The 24,547-nt window shown below is 48.1% G+C and overlaps 1 protein-coding gene across 1 annotated transcript in view; it reads right to left on the minus strand.

Annotated features, from left to right (window-relative positions):
- Positions 1-244: 244 nt before the first annotated feature.
- Positions 245-24,547, minus strand: part of LOC122380622 (nephrin-like) — a 147,193-nt gene continuing 122,890 nt past the window's right edge. Inside the window, exons 10-16 of the mRNA XM_043363952.1 lie at positions 14,309-14,466; positions 7,252-7,387; positions 6,565-6,873; positions 5,485-5,602; positions 3,104-3,282; positions 2,615-2,757; positions 245-2,167 (exon numbers count right to left, since the gene is read on the minus strand). Of these exons, the coding sequence (XP_043219887.1) occupies positions 1,991-2,167; positions 2,615-2,757; positions 3,104-3,282; positions 5,485-5,602; positions 6,565-6,873; positions 7,252-7,387; positions 14,309-14,466 (1,220 nt within the window). The 3' untranslated portion in view covers positions 245-1,990. The remainder of the gene's footprint in view (positions 2,168-2,614; positions 2,758-3,103; positions 3,283-5,484; positions 5,603-6,564; positions 6,874-7,251; positions 7,388-14,308; positions 14,467-24,547) is intronic.

Here is a 24,547-nt window from a genome sequence, read left to right on the forward strand (position 1 = left end):
ATTTTGAATGATCCCTGACCATATAGGCGCAGGAACCGGGGAGGGGGCAGTGGGGGCAGCTTCCCCCTCCCCAGCTCTGGGGCCGGGGGGGGGGGGGCGGGGTGGTGCCCTCACAACTTTGAGACGGAATACCGCACTTTTTTGCAGATTTGGGGGTACCCTAGGTTGATCTCTATTATGATGTCCCCCCCCCCCCCCCAGTCTGAAAGTAGTTCCCGCGCCTTATTTCCTTTACAAAAGGAAATCGCCATCCAGTATATTTCTCTTCTTACAAATCAAGCGGGCAGTTCCGAATCCGATAAACAACTTCCAACGAGTGTTCAAAACAGACAAAGAGCAAAATCAGGAACAAAACAGGTGACTTTTGTTGGCAATCCTAGCTGAATCCATCGTAAGCGCATCTTCGTGTGATGAACAACGGCTGATTGAGACAGAAGCATGCGCCACTGTAGGTAGCGCTTGCTCGATGCAAGACATTACTTATCTTGTCAGCATGCTGGATAAAATAAAGGTGAGGTAGATCTATAACATATAACTTGCAAAGAACGCAAGGCATCAAAACAAAACAAAAGCACAACGTCAAACATTTACAGTCGTCGGTTAGTAAGAAGTACAACCAACGGACATATGTACGAGTACAGCGCGCGACAGGTACTCATAAACCGGAGACATGCATGGATGACCCCGTATCGCGCACGGTCCACCCGCCTGACACCGCAGCGACACCTGACACCGCGGTGACAACTGACACAGAGACGACACCGCGCATATTGATATCTGGCAGACGGAGACGACCCAAACGAGCCGTAATATTTCCCAGACCGGAGCAGCTCCAAACCGACCCAGAACCGCAGATACGAGTACACCGCAGGCCCAAATGAGATCACATATAGCTGAAAACGATATAAAAAAAACGCTTCAGCCGGTTGACAATGAGGGGATGTTCTAAGAAGGTGATGATATTATGTGTAGCTTTTCACAGTTGAAAAGTCTCTTGATGGATTGTGTTGATCGTTCGCCAACAAACTATCAACACTTTGTCTTTTAAGATTGTCAGTTCACTGCTGACACGTCGATTAAAACAAGTACCAACCGATTCCGAAAAGCTCGGGCAGAGGCATTTCACTTAGAAAATAGTCATCTGCAAACATGCAAAAAATTAAGACCACTTATCAACGAAAACGTAGCGCCTATCAATGTTATGATACAATGATAAATGTGAATGCCTGTCACGAGAGGCATTCAAAACGTGAGACGCACTGCCTGCGACATCTTTCCATGAGCACAGGCAAATGAAGGGAAGGTCATCATGAGAGATGCATCAAATATTTCATAAGCAAACATTTCTTCGTCGCTAGTTGGTTGGATATAACTTGACTTACTAATATGTAATAATTTGACAGGTTGTCATTTTCACCATATTGTTGATGGTGATCTTTGGTACAAGGGCCTCCGGTGCCGACAAGACATCAAAAACGACAAACGATTGTCGCAACCCTGACACACTTTGACACTGCACATCCTGCGCGCTTCACTGGCGCTGAAAATAGAGTCATTTGACACAACACGCGTACGGTCAACATGAATGCGACATGGTTCGCCTTCCATTGGCGAGTCCTGAGGCCCGACATTGATATTGTCTCCAGCGGATATTGCGCGGCCGTACGGGCGTGGGGGCCAGACCACCGGTGGGTCCACGCTCATGTCCCGGCAGTCTCGACACCACATCCTCCACTTGGAGACAGCGGAGGACATCAGAGGGCGGCGGAGAAGCGCCGGATGGCGGAGCCCCACCGTGCGTCCCGACAGACAACGTCGAAACATCACACGAAGGTTCACCTTATGGATCGGCAGACTGCGGCCGCCGATCACAATATACGCAACTCTCGGCTGTGCCACCTTTTGGCCATATTTGGGTCACCCTCAGCACACTGTGCGGCGGCGCCCGTTTGGTCACAAAGTCGGCTCCACAGACCACCGTGCGGCGCGCTCAGACCACACTCTCGCGCTGGTCCGAGGCCGGAGCAGTCCTGACCACTGTGTCGCGCGCACCGCCCGGCGCCCGGCCGTGGTCGATCGTGGCGTAGATGACCCGTTCTCGGGAGCGGTTAGCCCTGCTCAGTTCGCCCGGTCGGGGCAGGGTGAGCTCCGCGTATGTCACGCCCTCCTGTCGGGTCAGGGGGCGTCAGTCGGGGTGGGAAAGGTCAGCCGGGATCAACCCTCATGTGTAACTTTAATGAGAAGCAGGAGAGAAACGACAGCACAGGAGAAGGCAGTAAATGTCGGACTACCTTACGTAACGTAACTCGGGGCTCTATGAGCGACGTTTACAGCGCACCGCCAGATTTAGGTTATTCCGTGGTCCTACCCTACTCATATTTCAACTTGTACGGTGGTCATTGCATGCACACCGCTTACTCATACTATTCGTACAGCAACATCAGTATAGGCTGACAGTATCAAATCGATCTGAGATCCTGCCCGCCAACCAAATTCGCAACAACCAAATTCGCAATTCGCAGAATTATCTATATGAGTTGGTTAGTTGAGGGTCTCTATTCCACGTTGCTGAATGACGGAAGGACCGTAAAACCCTGCTCCTTCCGTTGTTTACCTGAGCGTAGGGCGTGTCTCTGGCGGAGGGCGCGGCTGCGTGCGGCGGACGCACTGTCGGCAGCAGGAGGCTGTTCCTGCCGCCCATGCCGACGTTCACGTGGTTCAGCAGAAGGGTCGACTCTGCTACCTCATACTCGGGATCTGCGCCGGAGACACGACATCATGGGTCAATGCAGCAAACACAGGTCACCGCAGATTCGATTCGATTTTTTCTTGTCACAATGCACTGTCAGAATATGATGAGAGGCAGCTGTGTCACTTGTGTCGTAGATGCCAACGACAGGAAATTGCACAATGTAACTTACACAAAAACTCCTCACCCAGTTACATACAGCTGACTGAAACGCGGACACCGATGTCGCGCTGCAGCGTCCCTGGCAATAACCGCTTGTTAAACTCACCACCGTGCCTTGAGTGTTTTGTTTGAGCCCACCAGTTGAGATCCGGCGCGTATTTGTCGGCCGTGTTTGTGTCAGTGCGCACTCACCAAACTTGTTTGGCACCACGTCCGGATTAGTATCGTCGGCAGCGATGTGTTTGACGGAGTCGGGCGACGTCGCCGGCGCCACCCGGTACTCGGCGTCACCGGTCGCGTCGGTACCATCCTTGATCATCAGCGAGGAGTGCACCAGGTCGGCCGGGTTCGGCGGCTTGGCTGCGCGGCGACTGCAGGTGAGGGAGAGATGGGGGAGACGAGGTCAGCGGTAAGGTCAGGTCACACAGAGTGGATAGTAGACGAGCTCATGGTCACAGAGTATCCTAATTTTTCACTTTATCTAGATACCTTTATGGGTCTTTTCGTATCTCTTTCTTCTTCTCTCTGTCAATTTCACGTTTCATTGTTTTCCTGTTTCCCTCATTTCTGTCTTTGTTATTACATATGTTTCCATGTAGGTAAAGAACAAAGTCGGCGCTGGAATTCCGTTGTATTTTTTAACGCAGTCGAGTCCGGTTGCCGGGCTAATTATTCTGGAATTCCTGTAGCACTTCAATCAATCGAGTGAAGAGAAACATTTCGGCAAATAGGCAATGAGTTTGTGATCGTTTTCTTTGATGCAATGGTCGTAGCGTGACATTTCGAAATGCACGGCAACGGCGACATCAAAGGCAACATGTGGCTTTTAGGGGAATTATTATTGCTTTAAATCGTTAGTCACCTCTCAAAATCCAGCACATTGCATCGAGCAATGTAGTAATTTGAAATTCACTATCATTTTATAACTTGATAGTCGCTCAATGAATATCATAATCAATAAAAAAACAATGATAGCAGCTGAACAGCGCGCTATGTCGAATATTGCGCAGCTAATGACGAACCCGCCTCAGCATATAGCCAATCCGCGCCTTCCATCTCAGAGGAAGACCTCGGCCGACCCTCCGTCCAGTGACGAACAGTAAGAAAGGAACTAATAGAACCCTGCTATTCACCCCAGTCCGGCCAATTTCGTCCCGGCAGCGCCACAAATTCAGGAGAATCGCCCGACTGAAGCCCTGATTGTGGCCAGAGTCCGGTTTTATTCGACTGCGGCTGCTGTGCGCGGTGGTATGGAGCAGAGATGTCATTCGGATACTAAACTTTTGGTATACGGATACCAAACCGAGATCAACTTGGTATTTGGTATTTCAAAGCGAGTGGATTTGGTATTTTGTTGGTATTATGAATCCTCACTGATGTAAAAGAGGCTGAGATTTGATAACCAGTATAACGCCTTTTGGGGCGACTAACGGAGCGAGCGAGAGGGTGGGCCTTGCACGTGCGAAATTGCGAGGGGGTACCTCCAACTGACTTGTGCACGGCACCCTACTAACTGGTCTCTAGCGATGTGCCAAATTTGAGCACAATCGGCCCAGCCGTTCTCGAGATCTGGAAGCAGCACCCTGCACGTGCGCACGTGCAAAATGGGTCCCAACTGACTTGTGCACGGCACCCTACTAACCGGTCCCTAACCGTGTACCAAATTTGAGCGCAATCGGTCCAGCCGTTCCCGAGATCTGGAAACGACCCCTGCACGTGCGCACGTGCAGCAGCACCCCAACTCTGGCACATGTATATGCAGTGCCTAGTGGGTGCCTACCTACATGCCAACTTTCAGCGCAATCGGCCGAGCAGTTACCGAGATATTGCAACAATTGCAAAACTGACACCTCTTCGTTTTGCGCGTGGCACGTGCATAAGGGGTCACCCACATGCATCGGGAATAGTCCAATACTTGGTAGAAGGAATGAAGCTACCCTACAAAAATTACCGCGTGTAAATCGGTCAAGTGGTTGCTGAGATATAAGCCTCGCAAAAGCGTGACCACGGCCGGCCGGCCGGCCGGCCGGCCGGCCGGCCGGCCGGCCGCTCATACTCAGAAATTTCCGTTAAACTAAGGAAAGACTACGCTCGCTTCGCTCGCTCCGTAAAAAGTTGGTATTTTCCTCATATTCCCATGTCGGTTTGGTTTCGGTATTTTTCCATGGATGTTGTTTGTATTTGGTTTGGTATCGGTATCTCGATTTTCCGTAATTGACATCACTAGTATGGAGCCAGGCCCGGTTCCATTCCACTGCTTGGTGGGTTCCTGATAGTGATGTCAATTACAGAAAATCGGAATACCGATACCAAAACAAATACCAACCAAAATCGTGAGGAAATGCCGAAGCCCAAACCGAACCAACTTGGGAACATGAGGGGACACCAACGTTTTACCAATTTTTCAGCCCCTTATGCATTAGTGAGGTTTAAAATACCAGCAAAATACCAAGAACATCAGGATTAATATACCAAATACCAAGTTGGTATCGGTTTGGTATCGATATTCCAAAACGTTGGTATCCGATTGATATCTCTAGTTCCTGACCATGACGCAGCGCCTGGTGACGAACCTGTTGTTGCGCATGCAAGCCACGACGCCGATGGCGATGATGATTAGCGAGGCGACCACTCCGATCAGCACTCCCAGGATCGGAGTAACTGAGACACTGTCCTCCGGCGGCATCTCAACTGGAGAGAGGGGAGGGAATTGGGAGAAATGTCAACGCGAAGCAGCAACCGTCTCATGTCAGGATTTAATTACGGCGCCGACAAAGCAAAACACGCAATTATTCTTTACCTGGGGGTTATACATTCAGTGGAGCATTGCACATTGCTCAATTGTTTGAAACATCCGGCATCCAGCAAGCTGACAGAGAAGGGGATACCTCGGGGGTTTACCACGCTAATATAACTATGTACTGTAGGCTGGATGTTCTATTGTGATACCTCGAATGGGTAACTGAATAATGAATATCCAACCGGGAGAGCTGGCGTAACCAATTCACTGCTCTGAGACAATAAATGGGCTGCTGGTGAATAGGTAGGTAGGTACATTTATGTACCGTCGAGGCATGTTTTTGCTGTTAACAAGTTAGAATTGTATACCTTTATGTGCAACATTGTGCAATGTGCGGCCAAGAATAACAACATATAATGTTTCAAAACCGGTCAGTGTCAAAAGGAAGACTCACGTCGAAGTCAGTCACTGAAAGGTCAAACAGTTGAGGGCAAACATACAGTTATCGGTTAGAGTGCACACAATTGTGATCAAACTTATTACGGCAGCGCGGTTCAGTAAATATTTAATCTTGGGAGCCATTCAAAGAGCCAGTTTCTATAGACACACATATCAACATTTCTGGGACAGACAGTACGCCAGCACGCTGTACCAGGGTGTGTTTCGAACGCCTACGATTTATGTGAGAGAGCAGTGCAGAGCCGGATTACGAGCTACGGCAGCCGATCACCTCCCTCGCGCGACGATCAAAAGGCCGCTCGAGCGCGCTCGAACGAACGGCGAGCAGCTCTTTCGATGCTGTTGGGTAGGCCCGGCGCTGTCGCGCTCAGTCTGAATAGGACGATTCCGTTCGGGACGAGTCTAATTGTGTGCCGAGATTGGAAATTCGCCGGGCCGAATTGGCGCCGCTCACCGGTGCTGCTACTGACGCGCTTCTCGGCGGCCTTGAGCGTGAAGCCGTCGAGCGTGGTGGGACGGCTGCGGCCGCGCGCGTTCGAGGCGTACAGGCGCACGCGCAGCTCGACGCCGGCCGGCAGCCGCTCGGCCTCGAACTCGGGCCGGCCGGCGCTCAGGTTTCGCTCCAGCCGTCCGGAGGCAGCGTCGTACAGCTCGGCGCTGAAGCGCTGCGGCAGGCCGCCGTCGAAGCCCGCCGAGCAGGACACGCGCAGTGACTCGGACGTCTGGTTGACCACCGAGCAGTTGTGCACCGGGTCCGGAGGACCTGGCAAGAAATGCAACCAAACAGGCATCAGTACCTAACCTTGGACTAAAAATGCCTCAAAGTAAAAATAACCACATGCTATACTCTTGTTGGGATGAATATTCTCGCTCACGACCCCAAATACAAGCATGAAGTTATCTACCCAACAACCATGTTAATAGGTGCATATCATAAAAGTTAGCGGTGCAAACATTCCCAACACTCTCAATCAGTCTATTACCGAGCCCATTATATCTCCAACTTTTGCATCTACTGGCGAGCGTTGCCATCCGCGGAGTCATCGATCAGCACTGTGATGACTGTGTCGGTGGCGGTGGCGATGGAGGCTGCATGACGACAGCGGCGGCACCTGCGGCGTCTTTGACGAAGAAGTCTCACCTGCTGGCACGATGTGGAATACACACGGCCGCACCATCCGGCCGATGGCGTTGTCGGCGGTACAGAGCAGCATGCCGTAATCCAGTTCGGTCTTTGGTGTGTAGGCAGCGCTGCTCTCCAGGCCCCGGGATGTAATCTGGTGGCCGAGGGCGTGATAGGTCAGCCGGGCGCGGGGAGCGGTTCACACCCCAGCGGCTCACCTCGCCGTACCGGCTCCCCCTCCCTCCCCCCTGAGGTTACATGATCGTATATCGTCTGTTGTTAGGCTGGCTAGTGGCTGCCCCAGCCCCATCATTACAGTTTGGCGAATTGGCGAATTGCTGTTAATATGGCAGTGGATGATAATATTGAAGAGTGTTTTACAAAATATTCATTGTGTCCTTGAAAAAAAAAATGTTTAGTCTTTTTTCGTTGTCCATATGCTGACATTGTCCTTATCGCTCACCAGACTAAATGACATCGGGAATAGTTTCCATAACCAGATCGCTATGTAGGTTGCGATAGCTTATCGCTGATAAAGGATAATCCACTTTTCCATACCACCCACGGAACTATATAGCCGGGTTCGGACCGTCTCCAGGATAGCATTACCGATCTGTTATCCCGTGTTCGCTAACCCTCTGTGCGGTACAGGGTTAGCACACCAGGCACGTGCCACACAGCCCGTTACGTCGTCAGTGGAAACGACGTGACACATATCAACGTGGATCTGCGCTGTAAAGGCGAGAGGATCGCAGTCCCGGTGGCTTGCTGTACTGTCGTCCATAGAAATGCAGCGGGTGTCGCGGTAGACATAAATCTGGCACTGTAAATTGGTTCTACTCTGTAGTGGCGTAGGATATAACATGTCTGAGACGGAACACGAAGGAGAAATTTGATAATGCACCACGTCTGACAGAGCTCATAAAATTAGCTTCTTTCTAAACTGGAGCTATTTGGGGACACATACGGCTCTGTAGGTACAGTCCACCATATAAGTAATGTGCGGTTTCAGTCGTGGTTATGCTTGGATTCTGAATCTTAGTAAAGATGTGGCATGTGCCAGACTACAATGCAACTTGAAATGTAGCTTAGGTACATGTATCGCCACGCTTACAGCTGCAAGGTTATCGTTTGCTATATGCTTCTGAATCACTCCGTTTAAATCGTCCGTTTAAGTCATCTGCTGAGATTGGTAAAACCGCACATTACTTCAGCACTAGCTGGGCTGTACATACTAGCTAGTCATGCCCATGAGTTTCTGTGCTGTTCTTAACCCGCGCCCTGCTGGGGGGGGGGGGGGGTGTTTGAACACCCCCCTTGTGGTTTTTGCGCCGCCGTTTTTGGTACACCTTATCATACACCAATTCTACACATGCTGTGAAAATTTCAGACCAAGGTCATTCAAGGTCAGGTCACCAGGTCACTTGAAGTGACCTCACCTCATAAAAAGTTTCAATGTCTGTCATAGCTACACCGAGTGACCGATCGCTTTGAAACTTTCAGCAATTGCTAAGAGCAATAGCATGTACAAAATTTTATCTCAGAATTTTGATATCGATGACCTAGGGTCAGGTCAATTTTGCGACCTCCCCATTATAAGTCAATGGGAGAAAATTGAAATGCGCCTCTTTGGGATTGAAGACATTATAAACACTCCCAAACACCGAATTACAAGTGGTTTAGCCACACTGAACATGAAAATGGTGTCCGTGACCCTTGTTTATGCCCTGAGGTCATCTTAGGTCACGAATGGTATCTAACAGTTTTTCGCAAATAACTTTTGATAGAGGCATGCTAGAGCGATGAAAACGCCTTAGCTGTGTTCAGCTCGACGATACGGATCGACTGATATGCAACATGACCCTTTCCGGTCAGGTCATGACCTTGACCTGAGGTCAAATTTTCAAGTTGACCTTTCAAGGTCAAGTTATAGTTCATTCGATGCGTCTTTCCGAGAGGAACACGATGCCGGTAAAAGTAAGCTCGTACAAGGCTTGGGTCAAAAGTTATTGCCGAAAAACTGTTTCCGAAAAAAATCGGCTATTTTTGCAGTTTTTGCCCCCTGCAGGCAAAACCGTTGACGTTAGGTCAAATCTGAGAGGATTACTCAGAAAGGGCGTTAATAGGGCTATCGAATGCGATTTTCCGCGGCGCTGTAGCTCTATTGGTTCCTGAGTTATGCGTTGGCTTCTTGGAAATTTTCGACATACGACCTGGAAATCGGCGAAATTTTGCCTTCAATGACCTCTGGTGACCTGACCTTTGACCTGATCAAAAAATTGACCAAAGTAATTTCGTCATTATTTTTGACGCTCTTTCGAACGCCGCCTTCCGCGTATCGCTACGTGGCCCAGGAGCCGAGTTACAAGGGGGGTGTTCAAACACCCCCCCCCCCCCCCAGCAGGGCGTGGAAATCCAGGACCCCCAGCCGGGCGCGGGTTAATCAGTTACGGCATGATTGGTGCGTGGGAAACTAAGCACCATCGCGCTGGAGACTATTGAAATTTCCAATAATAGGTTACGTATATCGCGTACCTATACCACGGCCATATTTGTCAGGTAGGTATCGTCTTTTGGCCTGTCGTAAACGTCTGCGTAAAAATACACCTTTTTGCACTCAAAATAGGCATCTTTTCATTCAATTTCGGCGAATTGCATTCAATTTTAGCGATCTCTCATTTGCTTCGAATAGAGAGATCGCTAAAATTGAATGCAATTCGCCGAAATTGAATGAAAAGATGCCTATTTTGAGTGCAAAAAGGTGTAGATCTCGGTAAACAGAGGTCCACGAACTTGCTGCAGCAAGTTTATGAACATATCATGATACCGGCACAAAGGTAATTTAAGTTGGGCAGGAACTTGGCCTTCAAGTCTCGACAGTTCGCCCCAGAGCAACTTCGGCCATTGGCCACGCCTGCTTTCACATGATTGGCTGGTTGCAAAGTTAAACACTCAGCATTAATATGCGAATTAATTTCGTAGCTGAATGATACACAGGCAGCGTCGGAATAGCCACCAATCATAAGAAAACCACCTGCTTGTTTATGTGTTTTTTTTTTTGTCTACTTGTACTTATTTGTCAAGACCTTCTATGAGGGATCCTATTTCGAGACGAATTTAGCATATGAAATGTTGCTTCTATAACTGCAATAAAACATTGAAAAAAAAACTTTCATCATTGAACGAACCGATCGGGACAATATTGTGAATTGAAGCTACTCCTCACCAGGCTAGGCACACGGGACACCAAACTACCAGGGGCTGACGACGACCATCAGAGCAGCTCTGAATAGTGATCCCTCAGCCTCAAACCGGAGCAGCCTCTTGAATAAATCTCTCCGCGGACCATAAGCCGAACAATCTGCACATGCACCGGGCCGATTCCCAAAGCCGGTAGGTACCATCACCGCCGTCGGCTGGCCCATCTCGCCAATAATCCATACGATCCCCCACCCATTATAGCGCTGCGAGCTGGGCGCGGCACCATAATTCCAGCGCCGATCGCGGCAGTGGGCTGCGCTAACCGCTGCGGCTGGTCCGACCACCATCTCATTATACTGGACAGTGCGAGCCCGCCGCCCTGTTCTGTCCGGCCGGAGGAGTTTGGGAAGACCAAAAGCCGCCGACTGCCGCCGCCGTCCCACACGCGCCAGGGAAGCTTCTCGCCGACTCCTCGGGCCTGACTCCTGGTGACTCAGTCGGCTGAGTCGACTCTATGACTCATCTAACCACGCTACAGTGGGGACGTGGCCCATTTCGGTGTTCCGACCCAGCGCGGCCCGCTCCTTCCAGGAAAAATTCGCCCAAGATAAGGATAAGGAAAATGGTGGAATAATTTGGGGACGTAGAACTTATCGAGAGACAAATTGAACAACCACACGGTTAGTCCATATTCTGAAAGTGCTGATCTCTGTAGCACACACACCCAAAATTATTATACTGCGATAATCGCATTGTTTGATTCATTAGTTATTTATTTTAACTACTAGTTAAGACAAAGACAAAATGCCTTTATAATATAAGTACAAAGAACCCGCACCACGTAGTTTGTTCACCTGAACCGTAATTAAATAACTGCAGTCGGTCGCATATGACAATTAGGTATGAAGGCGCCGGATATTTGATTTTAACGATTATAACGAAAACGCGTTCCTAAGTTTGCAGCTCGCTGGCTATGACGAAATAACACAAGCCTATAAGAAACAAACTAGGATATCGATCGATAAGACTGAAACTTCAACAAGGCAAGAAAGGTGTCATTCAGCTCAGCGGAATCGATTGTCGAAAGAGAGCCTACTCGTATTGCTATTTCCCATCGATGCAATACTCGCATTTTTATCGTAGTTCGAACCTACAGCTAGAAGACAAGCTCCTGTTCCATGGGCTCAGCACACCACACCACCTGACTTTGTGCAATGCAGTTTGTACAATGTTCATGCCACCTCTATTCCTTAAATCGTCCTAATGAATGCAAGCAGGGTGATTAACCATGTTTATTTGACAGGTTCTGGACCGGTCGTGGCTAAACTGTGTATCGCGTGCCAGCAAACTTTGCCAAGAGCTCTGCGGTACCCGGAAAACTAAAGCAAGTTTCCAGACACCTTGACACACGATCGCTGCCAATAATGGTTATTGAGGAAGAAGAGAAGGGCTTTCCAATACATCATGAATACTGCTTTCATAAAGTCACTTTGGAGGAAAGCCGGTTCCATTAGCCCGCCCACCTGTGCCAGCGAACGCCAACAAATGATTGCAAGCTTTGATCCTGAGATGCCTTCCGTATTAACCCTCGCCCATGTAGGGGGGGGGGGGTTGGTGCAACCCCCCCCCCCCTGAGGCTTTTCGGAAAAAGTGCAAAAACGGCGGCGCGCAGCGCCGCCAAATTTTGGGTACCTTATGGGGCAAACCTTGCGCATCTTTTGATAAAAAAAAATTTGACCGGGTCATGTCAGGTCACGGAGTTATGACGTCACAAAGGGAACAGCCTCCGGCCGGATTTTCACAAACTGAGTGCCAACTCCCGAGGTTTCCTGCCGGTGGTACCGACATCGGTTGATGGATCGTGATGAAACTTCCCATGCATGTTGGGGCAAGTATTGGCTATCATATGGTGTAAGAAACTTGACCGGGTCAGGTCAGGTCACGGAGCTATGACGTCACAAGAGGAACAGCGTCCGGTACTATTTTTGAAAAGCGCCCGAACCACTATTTTGCTAATTCTTGTCACCTCAATGGGAATATGCAGCAATATTAGCTTCTATAGGGAGCAAATGGACCTCCCAAATCCAAAAATACAATCAGATTTCAAAAATTTAAATTTTGATTTTTCGAATTTCTGCCGCCGACTGTGACCTTGCCGACTTCCGGCGCTCCCAACGCGCCATTTTTAGAGCTAGGGAAACGAAATACATACCAAACGATAGAGAATTGATCAAGGAACACGATAGTGAAGGTTTCAAGTCGATATCTCCCACCGTTTTGCTGCAATCGCCGCCGAAAGTTGAAAAAGTCTATTTTCCCGAAAATTTGACCTTTGACCGGTCAAAAGTAGGTCAAATGTTGACCTAGGACCAAAAAAATATACCACCAATCGCGAGATCTCGGCGAGAGCAATCCGTTGGTCTTTTCCGCTAAGCTCTACGACGCTCCGTTTTCAAACGCCAAGGGGGGGGTCGCACCAACCCCCCCCCCTGCATGGGCGAAGGTGGCAGATCGCCGTTTACGGGCGAGGGTTAACCCGCGCCCCACTGGGGTCTGTGTATAACACGCCCTACTGGGGGGGGGGGCTATTCATAGCCCCCCTCCTAACTCAGAAACTACTGGGCCGATCGTCAAAATTCAAACGGTGTCTGATAGCCCCGGAAAAACTGTCGAGCGAAACCTAATTTCATAGACCTCGAGGTCACCGATGACGTCACAGGTCAGGTCAAAGTAAAAATTATTAGCACTTTGGCTTGTTCACATTTTGGGCTCTGGCCGCCGTCTTACAAGTCAGATCAGGCTCATTTTTGGTTTCCACACTCGTGAACAGATGCTCTAGATACCTTGAGGGTACCAAACTTGTACTTTGATTTTCAGGTCAGGGTCAGGTCATCACAGGTCACGAAAATATTATATCATGCGTCGGTCACATGACACATGTTTTATGGTCCATTTAGGCCATAGATTTCGAATTTGATGTCGCCTATGTCATTCGAGGTCATTTTGAGTCGAATTTAGCTTAGGTCAGGTCACTTTCAGGTCAAAAAAGGTCAAATTTTGAAGTTGAAATTTTTCAACAAAAAAGGTGTCTATTGGATGCAGTTTGAGCTCAGGAACACGATGGTGCCATTTATATTGGTGTACGATGCCAAATACGTACTGAAAAATTGATTTGAAAAATTAATTGTGAATTTTTTGCAATAATGCGTATAACTTGGCCATTTTTGAAGATATTTAACTAAAACTTGCTAGAGTTAGTCATAATCATGCGTTCTGTCATATATATTCCGGTTTTTTCGGAAAGTCAAAAACTTTTTGAAAAAAATATAAAAATATAAATTTTGAATATTATTATATAAAATTTTCGAAATTTTCAAAATTTTGACAATCCAAGATAACTGTTTGATAGCGCGGTCAATTCTGAGTTCTTTCATGCAAAGAAATTGGATCTAGCTTAAAAACTGAGCTCTTGGGAGTGATTGCCGTGGATCAATGTTTTGCGTCGAAATCGGACGAACATGACGTCACTCTGACGTCATTTCCGGCCGACCTATGGTAGCTACGAAGTTCAAATTTTGACACAAGGTGTCAAATTGATGCAGCCGAAGGTACTGAAAGTTTGGCGTCGATCCGTCAAGCGGTTTGGAAGTTATGGCAGAAAAACGGCAGGGGGGGGGCTATAAATAGCCCCCCCCCAGTGGGGCGCGGGTTAAGTTTTTGGGAACAAATACATTTTACATGGTACTAATAACCAGATAAGCTGACAATCGAAGAGAGAAAAAAAACAACGAAAGAAAATATTTTGTACTTGTCAACTATTGTTCAATGTTATTACCCTATAAGCGGTAATTGCTAAGCCGTATGGTGGGCTGACCTGCGAGAAGGGCAGGTCCAGCGTCTCGATGCTGGTGTTGAACTGCCAGCGGAAGGTGACGTCGGCAGGGTTAGCATCCACCTGACACGTCACCTGCGCCGGCTCGTTTCGGGACGTACCGTACTGGATCTTCTGGCCCGATACACACACAGGAGCATCTGAAACGGAACGGAGCGGCATTTACACCGGGCTGTGGACTCATGCGTTGAGTCTCTATCCAGCCGTATTTCCCTGTATCCACTCAGACATTCCTCCGCCATCTAGCCATGTCTCACTCTTGTCTCAGTGTCTCACGCGCTCCTCTTCACACGTTCCACCGAGTAGGCATCTCTCTCCTTCAGTGTGGCCCCGATCCGGGCGCCAAAAACAGTGACACCCAGCACGATAGACTAGGATCGATGGTACCTAATGATCGTGGCTCGGGTGGGAAGGACCGCAGCCGCACGTTTTTCGGAGAACGATCCCCGGCTGATGAACGATATTATCGTCAAAATAAGTCTGACCCCGTTACAATATATCACCCAATGTCCACGCGTCTGTTGAGAGATGATTGCGTCATCTTCGGCTGCAGTTAATAAGTTGCGTTAGTGTTGCATGCTTGTCTGTTTTGTAGGCCATTATGATGAGCGTTTTTACCATAGTATTTTGACTGTTTCCTTGCTAGGAAAGCCACGCACGTCCAATTATTAATTAGTCGGACAAACGCAGCCATTAGAGAGACGACACTCGATAAAATTGAGCCAAGAATGTATTTCACGTACAAAGCCTTTGGACGGTGGTCATATTAACCTTCCGTTGACACAACGAAGCTGGCTGTAAGCCCCACAAGGGCACGAGACTTGTTGGTTACAGTGTATTGAAAGCAGAACTATGCAAAATAGTAAATTTACAGACCGTCACATTTTGACAATGGCTCAAAGTATCGCACCACCTCAACCGTGGGTGTACCTAACATTAAATGTGGCCAAGGTGCCTGCCAGTGCTCTGAAGTCTGAATATTAACTCACAACCAAGCTAACTTTTAAGCATCGTGTATGTATAGTTAGTTTGAATACGGCACGCACCAGTGCCGCGGCAGCGGCGTCTTTCAGTCCTAAATTTCTCGCCTCACATCAGCCGGGATCATTTGCTACACCACATTTCAGACGGCCGGCGTTTCTTCACATCTTTCGCTGATTGTTCGGTTCATTCAGCCAAGTTTGTTCAATCAAAGCGGAAACCAGTGGATCGGAAGTCCTTTCATCGCCTGCGCCCAATCAGTCGAGCTCTGCCCGCCCGCCCCGGCCCGCAACAGGGCTCCGGCGAAAGGCCGGGGCTGCAGCGCGGCTCACAAGGACTGCAGGACTCTAGCTTGCACGGAAGTGAAGAACATTGATTTAACTTAACCCGCGCCCCGCTGGGGGGGGGGGGCAGAATCTGCCCCCCTCCCGTTTTTCGCCAATAACTTCTAAACGCGTTACGCCAGCGACGTCAAACTTTCAGTACCTTATCATACATCAATTTGACACGTTCCCTGAAAATTTGAGCGAAATCCGTCGGAAAATTATTGAGAAATTGACGTTTTAGTGACGTCATGTTCGCCATTTTCGCCTCAAAAACGGCAAAATTTCAAACGCCGCTAACACCTTCATTTTTAAACGAATCAAGACGTAACAAAAAGGTTATACGTGATTCTACTTTGTCTATCAAATGGCTATCTCGGTTTTTTGAAAATATTGGATTTTGGCCCAATTTTTTTCAAAAAACTGACTTTTTTGGGAAAATAATTATAAAATCCAAAATTTTGAGTGTATCGAAAAAAAAACGGAACATATGTCAGAGAAGTGGTCAATGTGCACCTACATACCAATTTTTAGAAGAATCGGTTCAAAAATGTGGGAGTTATTCAAAATTTTATGACGTCACGACACACAAAAATTTTGAAAAATGATTTTTTTGGAAGTTTTAGACCTCGTACGAAAACAAAAATAGCACCATTCGAATTCGCCGTGAAAAACTGCATCAGATACACATCAGATAACAGATAGGCCTTAACAACCAACTTCAAAATTTGACCTCACTTGACCTGACCTTGACCTGACCTCGACCTGAAATTCATCCAGAGGTGGTCCATATCACTTATTGAGTGTGCCTATTGAATTCTATGAGTAAAATGACCCATAAAACATGTGTCGCACATGCCCTTTTCTATATTTTGTTTTTGGTGACCTGACCTGACCTGACCTTGACCTTGACCTTAGAATGACATTGTATGCAACGAATATTGTCTTGGTAGTCTAAGAACACGTTTTGGGCAATCAGTCTCAGTCCATTCTTCGGCAACTACGGTGCAAGGCCGATACTGTAGAAACTTGCATTGTGTACCCTTGACCTGACCTTGACCTGACCTCTGACCTACTTAAGCAAAAAAATGGGCTCTTAAGATACGCCTTGTTGAGAGCTTTCGATTGCCGTTTTCCCCGTCTTTCTACGACCATCGGTTCGGAAGTTAGACAGGGGGGGGGGGCAGAATCTGCCCCCTAGGGTGGTCCATTTTGAAAAAGTTTCTAGGATCCGTCGGGCCGGGTCGGAATTCTTGTCGATACCATGACACAATTTTGTGTGCAAAATTTCATTCTGATCGGATAAATTTATCCCGTCCCGCAAAGCGGCCAAAGTTTTCCCTATGGTAACAATAAGGGGATTGGCGATAATACGGATTCTCCCACTCAGTTCACATTTTTTGCTCAATACGCACTGGCAGTCACTAAATAAGAACAGCAAAGGAGAGAAACACATCAGAGTGGAATAGGCATTAGTGAAAATAGCATATCGGTACAGATTAAAAGACGAGGTCCACCGTGCGAGCCATCCTAAACCAATCTCCCGCCCGGATGCAACGCCCAGTGTAGTTACGCTCCTCGACCTGAAGGAAGTGCTGTCACTGTTCCTTGCCGTGCGCGATGGCGCTAAAGCCGCTGATGAGGGCAACAGTGCAGCACCCGGCTCCTGCAAAGTCGTTTACCACCCGTATATGTGTCAGTCGCCGACGAGCAGTGGTCAAGTCGTCATTGTACGACCCCTCGGCCGGGTCCACTTTAAGGAAATCGTGACTGGCCCCGAGGGCGGTGCCGAGACCAACATATGCAAAGGCCGCCAGCGAGCGCCGCTCCACTGCGTCGTGGGCGACGTCGACGCGGGAGGGTTCTTCTATCTTAGCCGCTGCTGCATGGAGGTGGCGATCGCCTGCTTTTCCTCGACCGCCGTCCCGACGCCGAAGAAGGAGACCGATGGCCTTGAGACCTTGCCTATCACCTTTCCCGGTTACCTTCCGATATCCGTGTGGTAAGCGGCGAGGGCCTAGTTTGGAGAGGGCGATGTCAGTTCCCCATGCTGAGGTCGATCAATGGGCAGACAGTCACGATGCTACCTTCCTTGTGACGATTAAGGTGGTGAACCGGACCATCGTCTTCTTCTCGTGCTCGGTGAGCGCGAGCTGGCAGAAGAGAATGATCTTGAGTGTGTTCATCACCTTTGCAATCCAACGACCACGTTGTAAGGCAACCGGTTCCGGATGCTGGCCTCAAAATCACCGTCCATCACGACGATGGTGAACTGCACCACATCGCGACAGTCATCCCGGGGCCACTGCTTCATCAGCAACGCGCATCAGGTGACAATCATCTTGTCGGCGAAATCGATTAAGTAATTGAGCGGTTTGAACGACACTCGTTCCGTGAGCTACCACCACCTTACAAACCGCTTGAACGACGGGATCTCGGGAGCCCGGGACCGGAAGACGGATGGTGAGTGCCAAGTGAAAGAGGCGCCCTGCACTTGCTCGTTCGTAAGAGACTGTTTCATCCAGCAAGGATTTGCTTTTTCTGGCTGCCAAAACAATCCACATTTCGGTGATTGAGCGTGTGCCTCTTGCAGCTGCAGCGGCGATCCCAAACGCAGGCAAAGCCACAATTAGCGTAATGCATATCGCATCTCCTGGCATATAGTGGCTTGCTACTGGCACTGGAGAACAGGAACTGCAACAGGAATTGTGGATTATCGTTTCTGTCTGTGGCTGATAGGAAGACTAGATCTATCATTGAGAAGGCTAGAGAGGGCTGGTGCGATGAGCAGGCAAGCTCATTGGTAGATAGCCGCTGGCACGACTGGGCAATGTTGAAAGACGAATATTCGCCCTATAGTAAAGACTGGTACGTATAATGGAAACTTTGACCGCTTTGCGGGACGGGAAAAAATCATCCGATCTTAATGAAATTTTGCACAGAAGCTTGTGCTATAGTATCGACAAGAATTCCGACCCGGCCCGATGAATCTGACGAACTTTATTTTTTACCATATAGATGGGGCGTTCCACGACAAATCGACAAGTGCCCTGCACCCTCATATTTTATTTTTTGCTTAAAATTGGTCTAATGGGTTGTGATGGGCGGGGAAGCCAGCTGTGACAAGGATTTTTTTCTTCGAACAACAGTTTCCGAGATATAGCCTCGGGCAATTCCTGGAGGTCGCGCTGCAGCCCTATGTTTGGCGGCCTATAACTCAAAAACTATTGGTTTTCTACGATAAAAACTTTATATGGTTCAACTCACAATCAGCCAACAAACATTTTGGCCATCTCAGATTTTCAATTTTTGAAAATTTTGATCACGTGACCTTTTGACCTATTTTTCGAAGAGTGACCTTGATATTTTCCCCACTGAAAATTGCAATTTTGTCTGATGACGATTAAAGCCTTATCAATTGTCATTCATATGCGAAAATAAAAAAAGTGGATATCGCCCTGCGTTGACCTCAGGTCAGGTCATTTTTATGACCTGTCCATTATTACGAGCGGGAGCGACAGCGAGATCTCGAGAATAAAGCAAGATAGCGACAAGCGGTAAACGGTGCAGGGTACACACGGATAAGGTCTATAATTTTTACGAAGGTCATTTTCAGGTCAGGTCAAAGATGACGTCACAGGAGCAAAAAGGAAGTCAAAATTGCGGCACTACATATATATGAAGTTTTTCTCGAATAACTTTCAAGTTATCCCAGCTAGGAACAAACTAATATCACCATCGTGATCCTCTCGTCGATCCGCATCGAAACATATGTATGTTGACCTCGAAAGGTCGAAAGGTCAAAAGTTGACCTTAGGTCACGTGACCTAAGGTCAACTTTTGACCTTTCGACCTTTCGAGGTCAACATACATATCTTTCGATGCGGATCGACGAGAGGATCACGATGGTGCTATTAGTTTGTTCCTAGCTGGGATAACTTGAAAGTTATTCGAGAAAAACTTCATATATATGTAGTGCCGCAATTTTGACTTCCTTTTTGCTCCTGTGACGTCATCTTTGACCTGACCTAAAAATGACCTCAGTAAAAATTATAGACCTTATCCGTGTGTACCCTGCACCGTTTACCGCTTGTCGCTATCTTGCTTTATTCTCGAGATCTCGCTGTCGCTCCCGCTCGTCACGTGACCTAAGGTCAACTTTTGAACTTTCGACCTTTCGAGGTCAACATACATATGTTTCGATGCGGATCGACGAGAGGATCACGATGGTGCTATTGGTTTGTTCCTAGCTGGGATACCTTGAAAGTTATTCGAGAAAAACTTCATATATATGTAGTGCCGCAATTTTGACTTCCTTTTTGCTCCTGTGACGTCATCTTTGACCTGACCTGAAAATGACCTCAGTAAAAATTATAGACATCCGTTTGTACCCTGCAACGTTTACCGCTTGTCGCTATCTTGCTTTATTCTCGAGATCTCGCTGTCGCTCCCGCTCGTAATAATGGACAGGTCATAAAAATGACCTGACCTGAGATCAACGCAGGGCGATATCCACTTTTTTATTTTCGCATATGAATGACAATTGATAAGGCTTTAATTGTCATCAGACAAAATTGCAACTTTCAGTGGGGAAAATATCAAGGTCACTCTTCGAAAAATAGGTCAAAAGGTCACGTGATGAAAATTTTCAAAAATTGAAAATCAGAGATAGCCAAAATGTTTGTTGGCTGATTGTGAGTTGAACCATATAAAGTTTTTATCGTAGAAAACCGATGGTTTCTGAGTTATAGGCCGCCAAACATAGGGCTGCAGCGCGACCTCCAGGAATTGCCCGAGGCTATATCTCGGAAACCGTTGTTCGGAGAAAAAAATCCTTGCCACAGCTGGCTTCCCCGCCCATCACAACCCCTTACACCAGTTTTCAACGAAAAATAAAATATAAGGGTGCAAATTTAATCTTTTATTTGTCGATTTGTCGTGGAACGCCCCAGATGTGGACCACCCTACTGCCCCCCCCCCCCCCAGCATGGCGCGTATGGCTGAATAGCCCAGCGGGGCGCGGGTTAAAATAAATTGACGAGCAAACGAAGACATAACGTACAAGTATACCTACCATGTTTAGGAACTGCAGCGGATTTTTGTCACATGCCACATCACTGTCGCCTGCATTTCACTACACCATTCATATTCATGCTCTTTTAGGAAGGTAGAATTTTCACCTTCCCCTCGCTGCCGACAGAGATCCACTCTGTGCCAACCTCTCCAGTCACTGCCACCCTCACCACCTTCCGGGTCCGAGCGCCGGGTCAATCGGCACGCAGCCCGGCGCCGGGCGCCGGTGCGACTTTTTTCGGCGCCGTTCCAGTCACGCCATGTCGCGGCCGGAAGCCGTCGGAGATGAACGGTCCCCATCAAACCAGGTCAGCCATCCGCTGCCGGCTCTGCCTGCTGCCTCTGCCGTGGTGCCAAATGGCACTCCTTCCGCCGCCGCAGCTCAGTCACTATCATGTGTCCGCAGACAGAGTGCGTCCGAGGACAGACTGTCCCGTGCAATTGATAAGTCACTTGATGGGGATAGTACCCGAAATGACACCGCTCTGACGTATGTACGTACGTACCCAGAGGAGTGCGAGCTAGCGTCACGGCACGGGTCAGGTATCATCAAGGAAGTGAGCGCACTACCTACGCGTGTTGGCAGAGGTAACACGAGATGTAGGATGTCAGTGAACTGTGAAGCTACGATTTTGGTGCGCAGTTTCCAATACAATTCCAGCAATCGGAGTTGCGCTGTAGGCATTCGTAATTTACTGGAGCTGCATATGAAGTGACAAAACGAATAAAAAGATGAAAGTTAAAGAGGATAATCATATCCCCTTAACCCGGCAGTTGCTGGGGTATTTCGCCACCCACCGTTTGCTGGGGGGGGGGGGCGTTAAACGCCCCCTGCCGATAACTCGAGAACCAATAGGCGCAGCGAAACGCACGAGGCGGCAAACGAAAGAGCGCGACGAGACGCTTCAAATGAGTACTTTAAAGTTGAATTTTGAGGTCACGGGTCGGGTCAAGGTCAGGTCAAACACCTAAAATCGGGCTTTCAGTAGCATGGACTTCAGGACTTCGCAATGGGCGCCTCTCGCCATAAACTCTGTCAAAACGGTGCACAATCCATCTTATAAGGCCTACAAGAGTGTCAGCTCCATGTAGGGGTCAGTCAAGCATAGGTCAGTGTCAAGGTCAGGTCAACCGGGTAGGCACATATCCCCGAAAATCAAAACTGATACTCGCAGCCTGCGACACATGTTTTATAGGTAATTTGGGGCGTAGAATACGATGGTGACATTCATTTTATCATATGTGTACGTGTTTGGCTCAAAAAATTCAATTTAAGAAATTCATGTATCATGGTCGTGAAGTAGTCACGAAAAATTGCCAAGATTCAGTTCAGGATTATGGAAAATGCGGAACGATAATCAATAATCGAAGATAGCCATTTGATGGATCATGGTATTGGCAGTCTAATGGCGTTTACGGCATGTCTGTATATCTATTCTGTGATTTTATATGATTTTTTGAACATATGCCGTTTTTGGTCGAAAACTCAGAAATCATGACGTCACTAAAACCTCGATATCTCAAAAATTTTCCGACCGATTTTTTTTGAAACTTTGTCACAATAAACTTCAATCAATTCCCTACAGGTACCCAAAATTTGGCGAGCCTGCGGCATGCTATAGCCCGGCGAAAAAAGTGGGGGCGTTTAACGCCCCCCCCCCCCAGCAACTCGCGGGTTAATCAAATTCTAAACTGGAACGTCTGGTAACAGGGATTAGTACGATTATTGAACATGTAATAACTGCACCAATAAATACCAGAACTATTTACATTATACAGGCTGATAAAAAGCGCATGGTTACGTTCACATTGCTCAATGAATCGCATTAATAAAACGTTCATTTTACATAAATAGGCATCTTCACAAAACCGTTGTTAGGTCTTTTCGTGTCAATCGATAAACTGAACAGCATGTACGAAATGGAATCCCATGCATAAATCTTGCAATCAATAGGCGTTAATTCATCTGAACTTTTCTGCCAAGTCCAAGGCGCATCACATCACCACTGGCATTAAGTAGTTCATCAATTGACTAATCAAAACAACTTTTCATCCTACTGAAAGAAATATTGATGACACGATCTATCTACGACTGACTGAGAAATCGGGAGGAATTTATAAGCTTGACGACTGACGTTAGATCCTCCCCCTTACTCTCGCTTCCCAGTGTCAACAGGAGGGTGGCAGTTCAGTGACGATGACTAATCGTGTATTGTTCACTCATTCAGTTGTTAATTGTTGTGCTATTCAGTGCCACTAACACATCGCTATTATCTTCCTGACGCGTTGTCTGACTGTCAGCGCTCCTGAGGCGGCGACTGGTCGAGAAGATCAACCTGCCAAGTGCCTAGGCCCTGTCTCATAATGCAGTGTTCTACCTGGTGTGGGTATCGGCTCCGATACAACATTCGTCTCCTCCATCGGCGCCGATGAAACATTCGTCGGTCCCCGTCGCCGCCGATAAAGCATTCGTCGGTCCCCGTCGAGATCGATGCGCTCGTCATCAGCCGACCGACACGGGGTGGGGCGGTCGGTGTCGGTGCCGGTGTCAGGTGACACGCCGACACTCTGACTGACACCACGGATCGCCCAGGTCACAGGGCACGGTGACACGTCGGTGGCCGCCTAGAGATGTTCAGTTGAATACCAGCTTTTTGGCATACCGATACCAAATCAATACCTGCTTGGTATTTGGTATGTCAATTCTGATTTTTTTTTTTATAGGCTTTATGAAGCCTCAGCAACGTATTCGACGATCGGAATTTGGTATAAAGTTGACATTTTTTTCAATATCTTGAGTGAGTCCGTTCAGTTTTGATATTTTGTATCGTACCTCCTTCTCGTTTGGTATCGGTTTCCAAAATACCTAAGGCTCACATCAGTCGTCCCGCTTTTCTTCAGACGGGGGCGATCCGAGCCAGCCGCCGCGCCGGGGGTGAGGGCGGGGGCGGGGGCGGGGGCGGCCGGGACGCGAGTTTCCTAAGTGTGGAACTGCCCATACCTAAGGTCTCTGATTGGCGTAAGCTTCGCCAAGATGACGTTACAGGCTGTGACGTCATGGCTCACAGTCGGCCGACCAATCGCTGCACGATTATAGGCTAGCGGCGCGCGGCACTAGCGCCCCTGGTGTTATTATGGGAAGTTGAGCAGTACATTGAAATCTAATACGTAGCTTGTGTTGGGAACAATTACGTATTACTAAGGCGTCAATGTCTCACAAATTAATTCGTCCATGCTTCTCAAATTTTGCAAAGTGACCTTATATATATGTGCGTCATAAGGTACTACGCTTCAAACAATCAGCACACAGCACCAGCCAGGCACTGTTACAAGTAGCGAGCAGTTAAGTGGCGGCAGGTGGCGCTACCATCTCCAGCATCGGTCCAGATGGCGTCACTCACTATCCGCACTATAGATCCGCACTACCTGCTAATAAAATAATAAATAATAAATCCGCTAATAATCTCGCTAATAAATCTGCTAATAATAAATCCGCACTATCTGCTAATCTGTGTCCTTTTGGTGTCAAACATCATTTAACGCCGACAGGCAGTATCACCAGCCGTAATACTCAGAGGCGGATCCAGCTCAGGCCTCAGAGTTTTTTTTGGGGGGGGGGGGGGCAAACCATAACGATTTATCGATTCTTTCCATGCATCGTCCATAGGCGTAATGTTAAAATCATGCCGTTTGGGGGGGGGGCAAATGCCCATTTTGCTCCCCCTGGATTCGCCACTGGTAATACTGAAGACATTTACTCAATGCTGAAGCGAAACGCAGTGCACAAACCCCACCGTCAAAACTCAAGCACCTCGTAGGAGATATGCTTCCAAGGTGGGCGAAT

This window comes from Amphibalanus amphitrite, unplaced genomic scaffold (assembly GCF_019059575.1).
Source record: "Amphibalanus amphitrite isolate SeventyFive unplaced genomic scaffold, NRLGWU_Aamphi_draft 000102F_arrow, whole genome shotgun sequence".
Taxonomy (NCBI): Eukaryota; Metazoa; Arthropoda; class Thecostraca; order Balanomorpha; family Balanidae; genus Amphibalanus; species Amphibalanus amphitrite.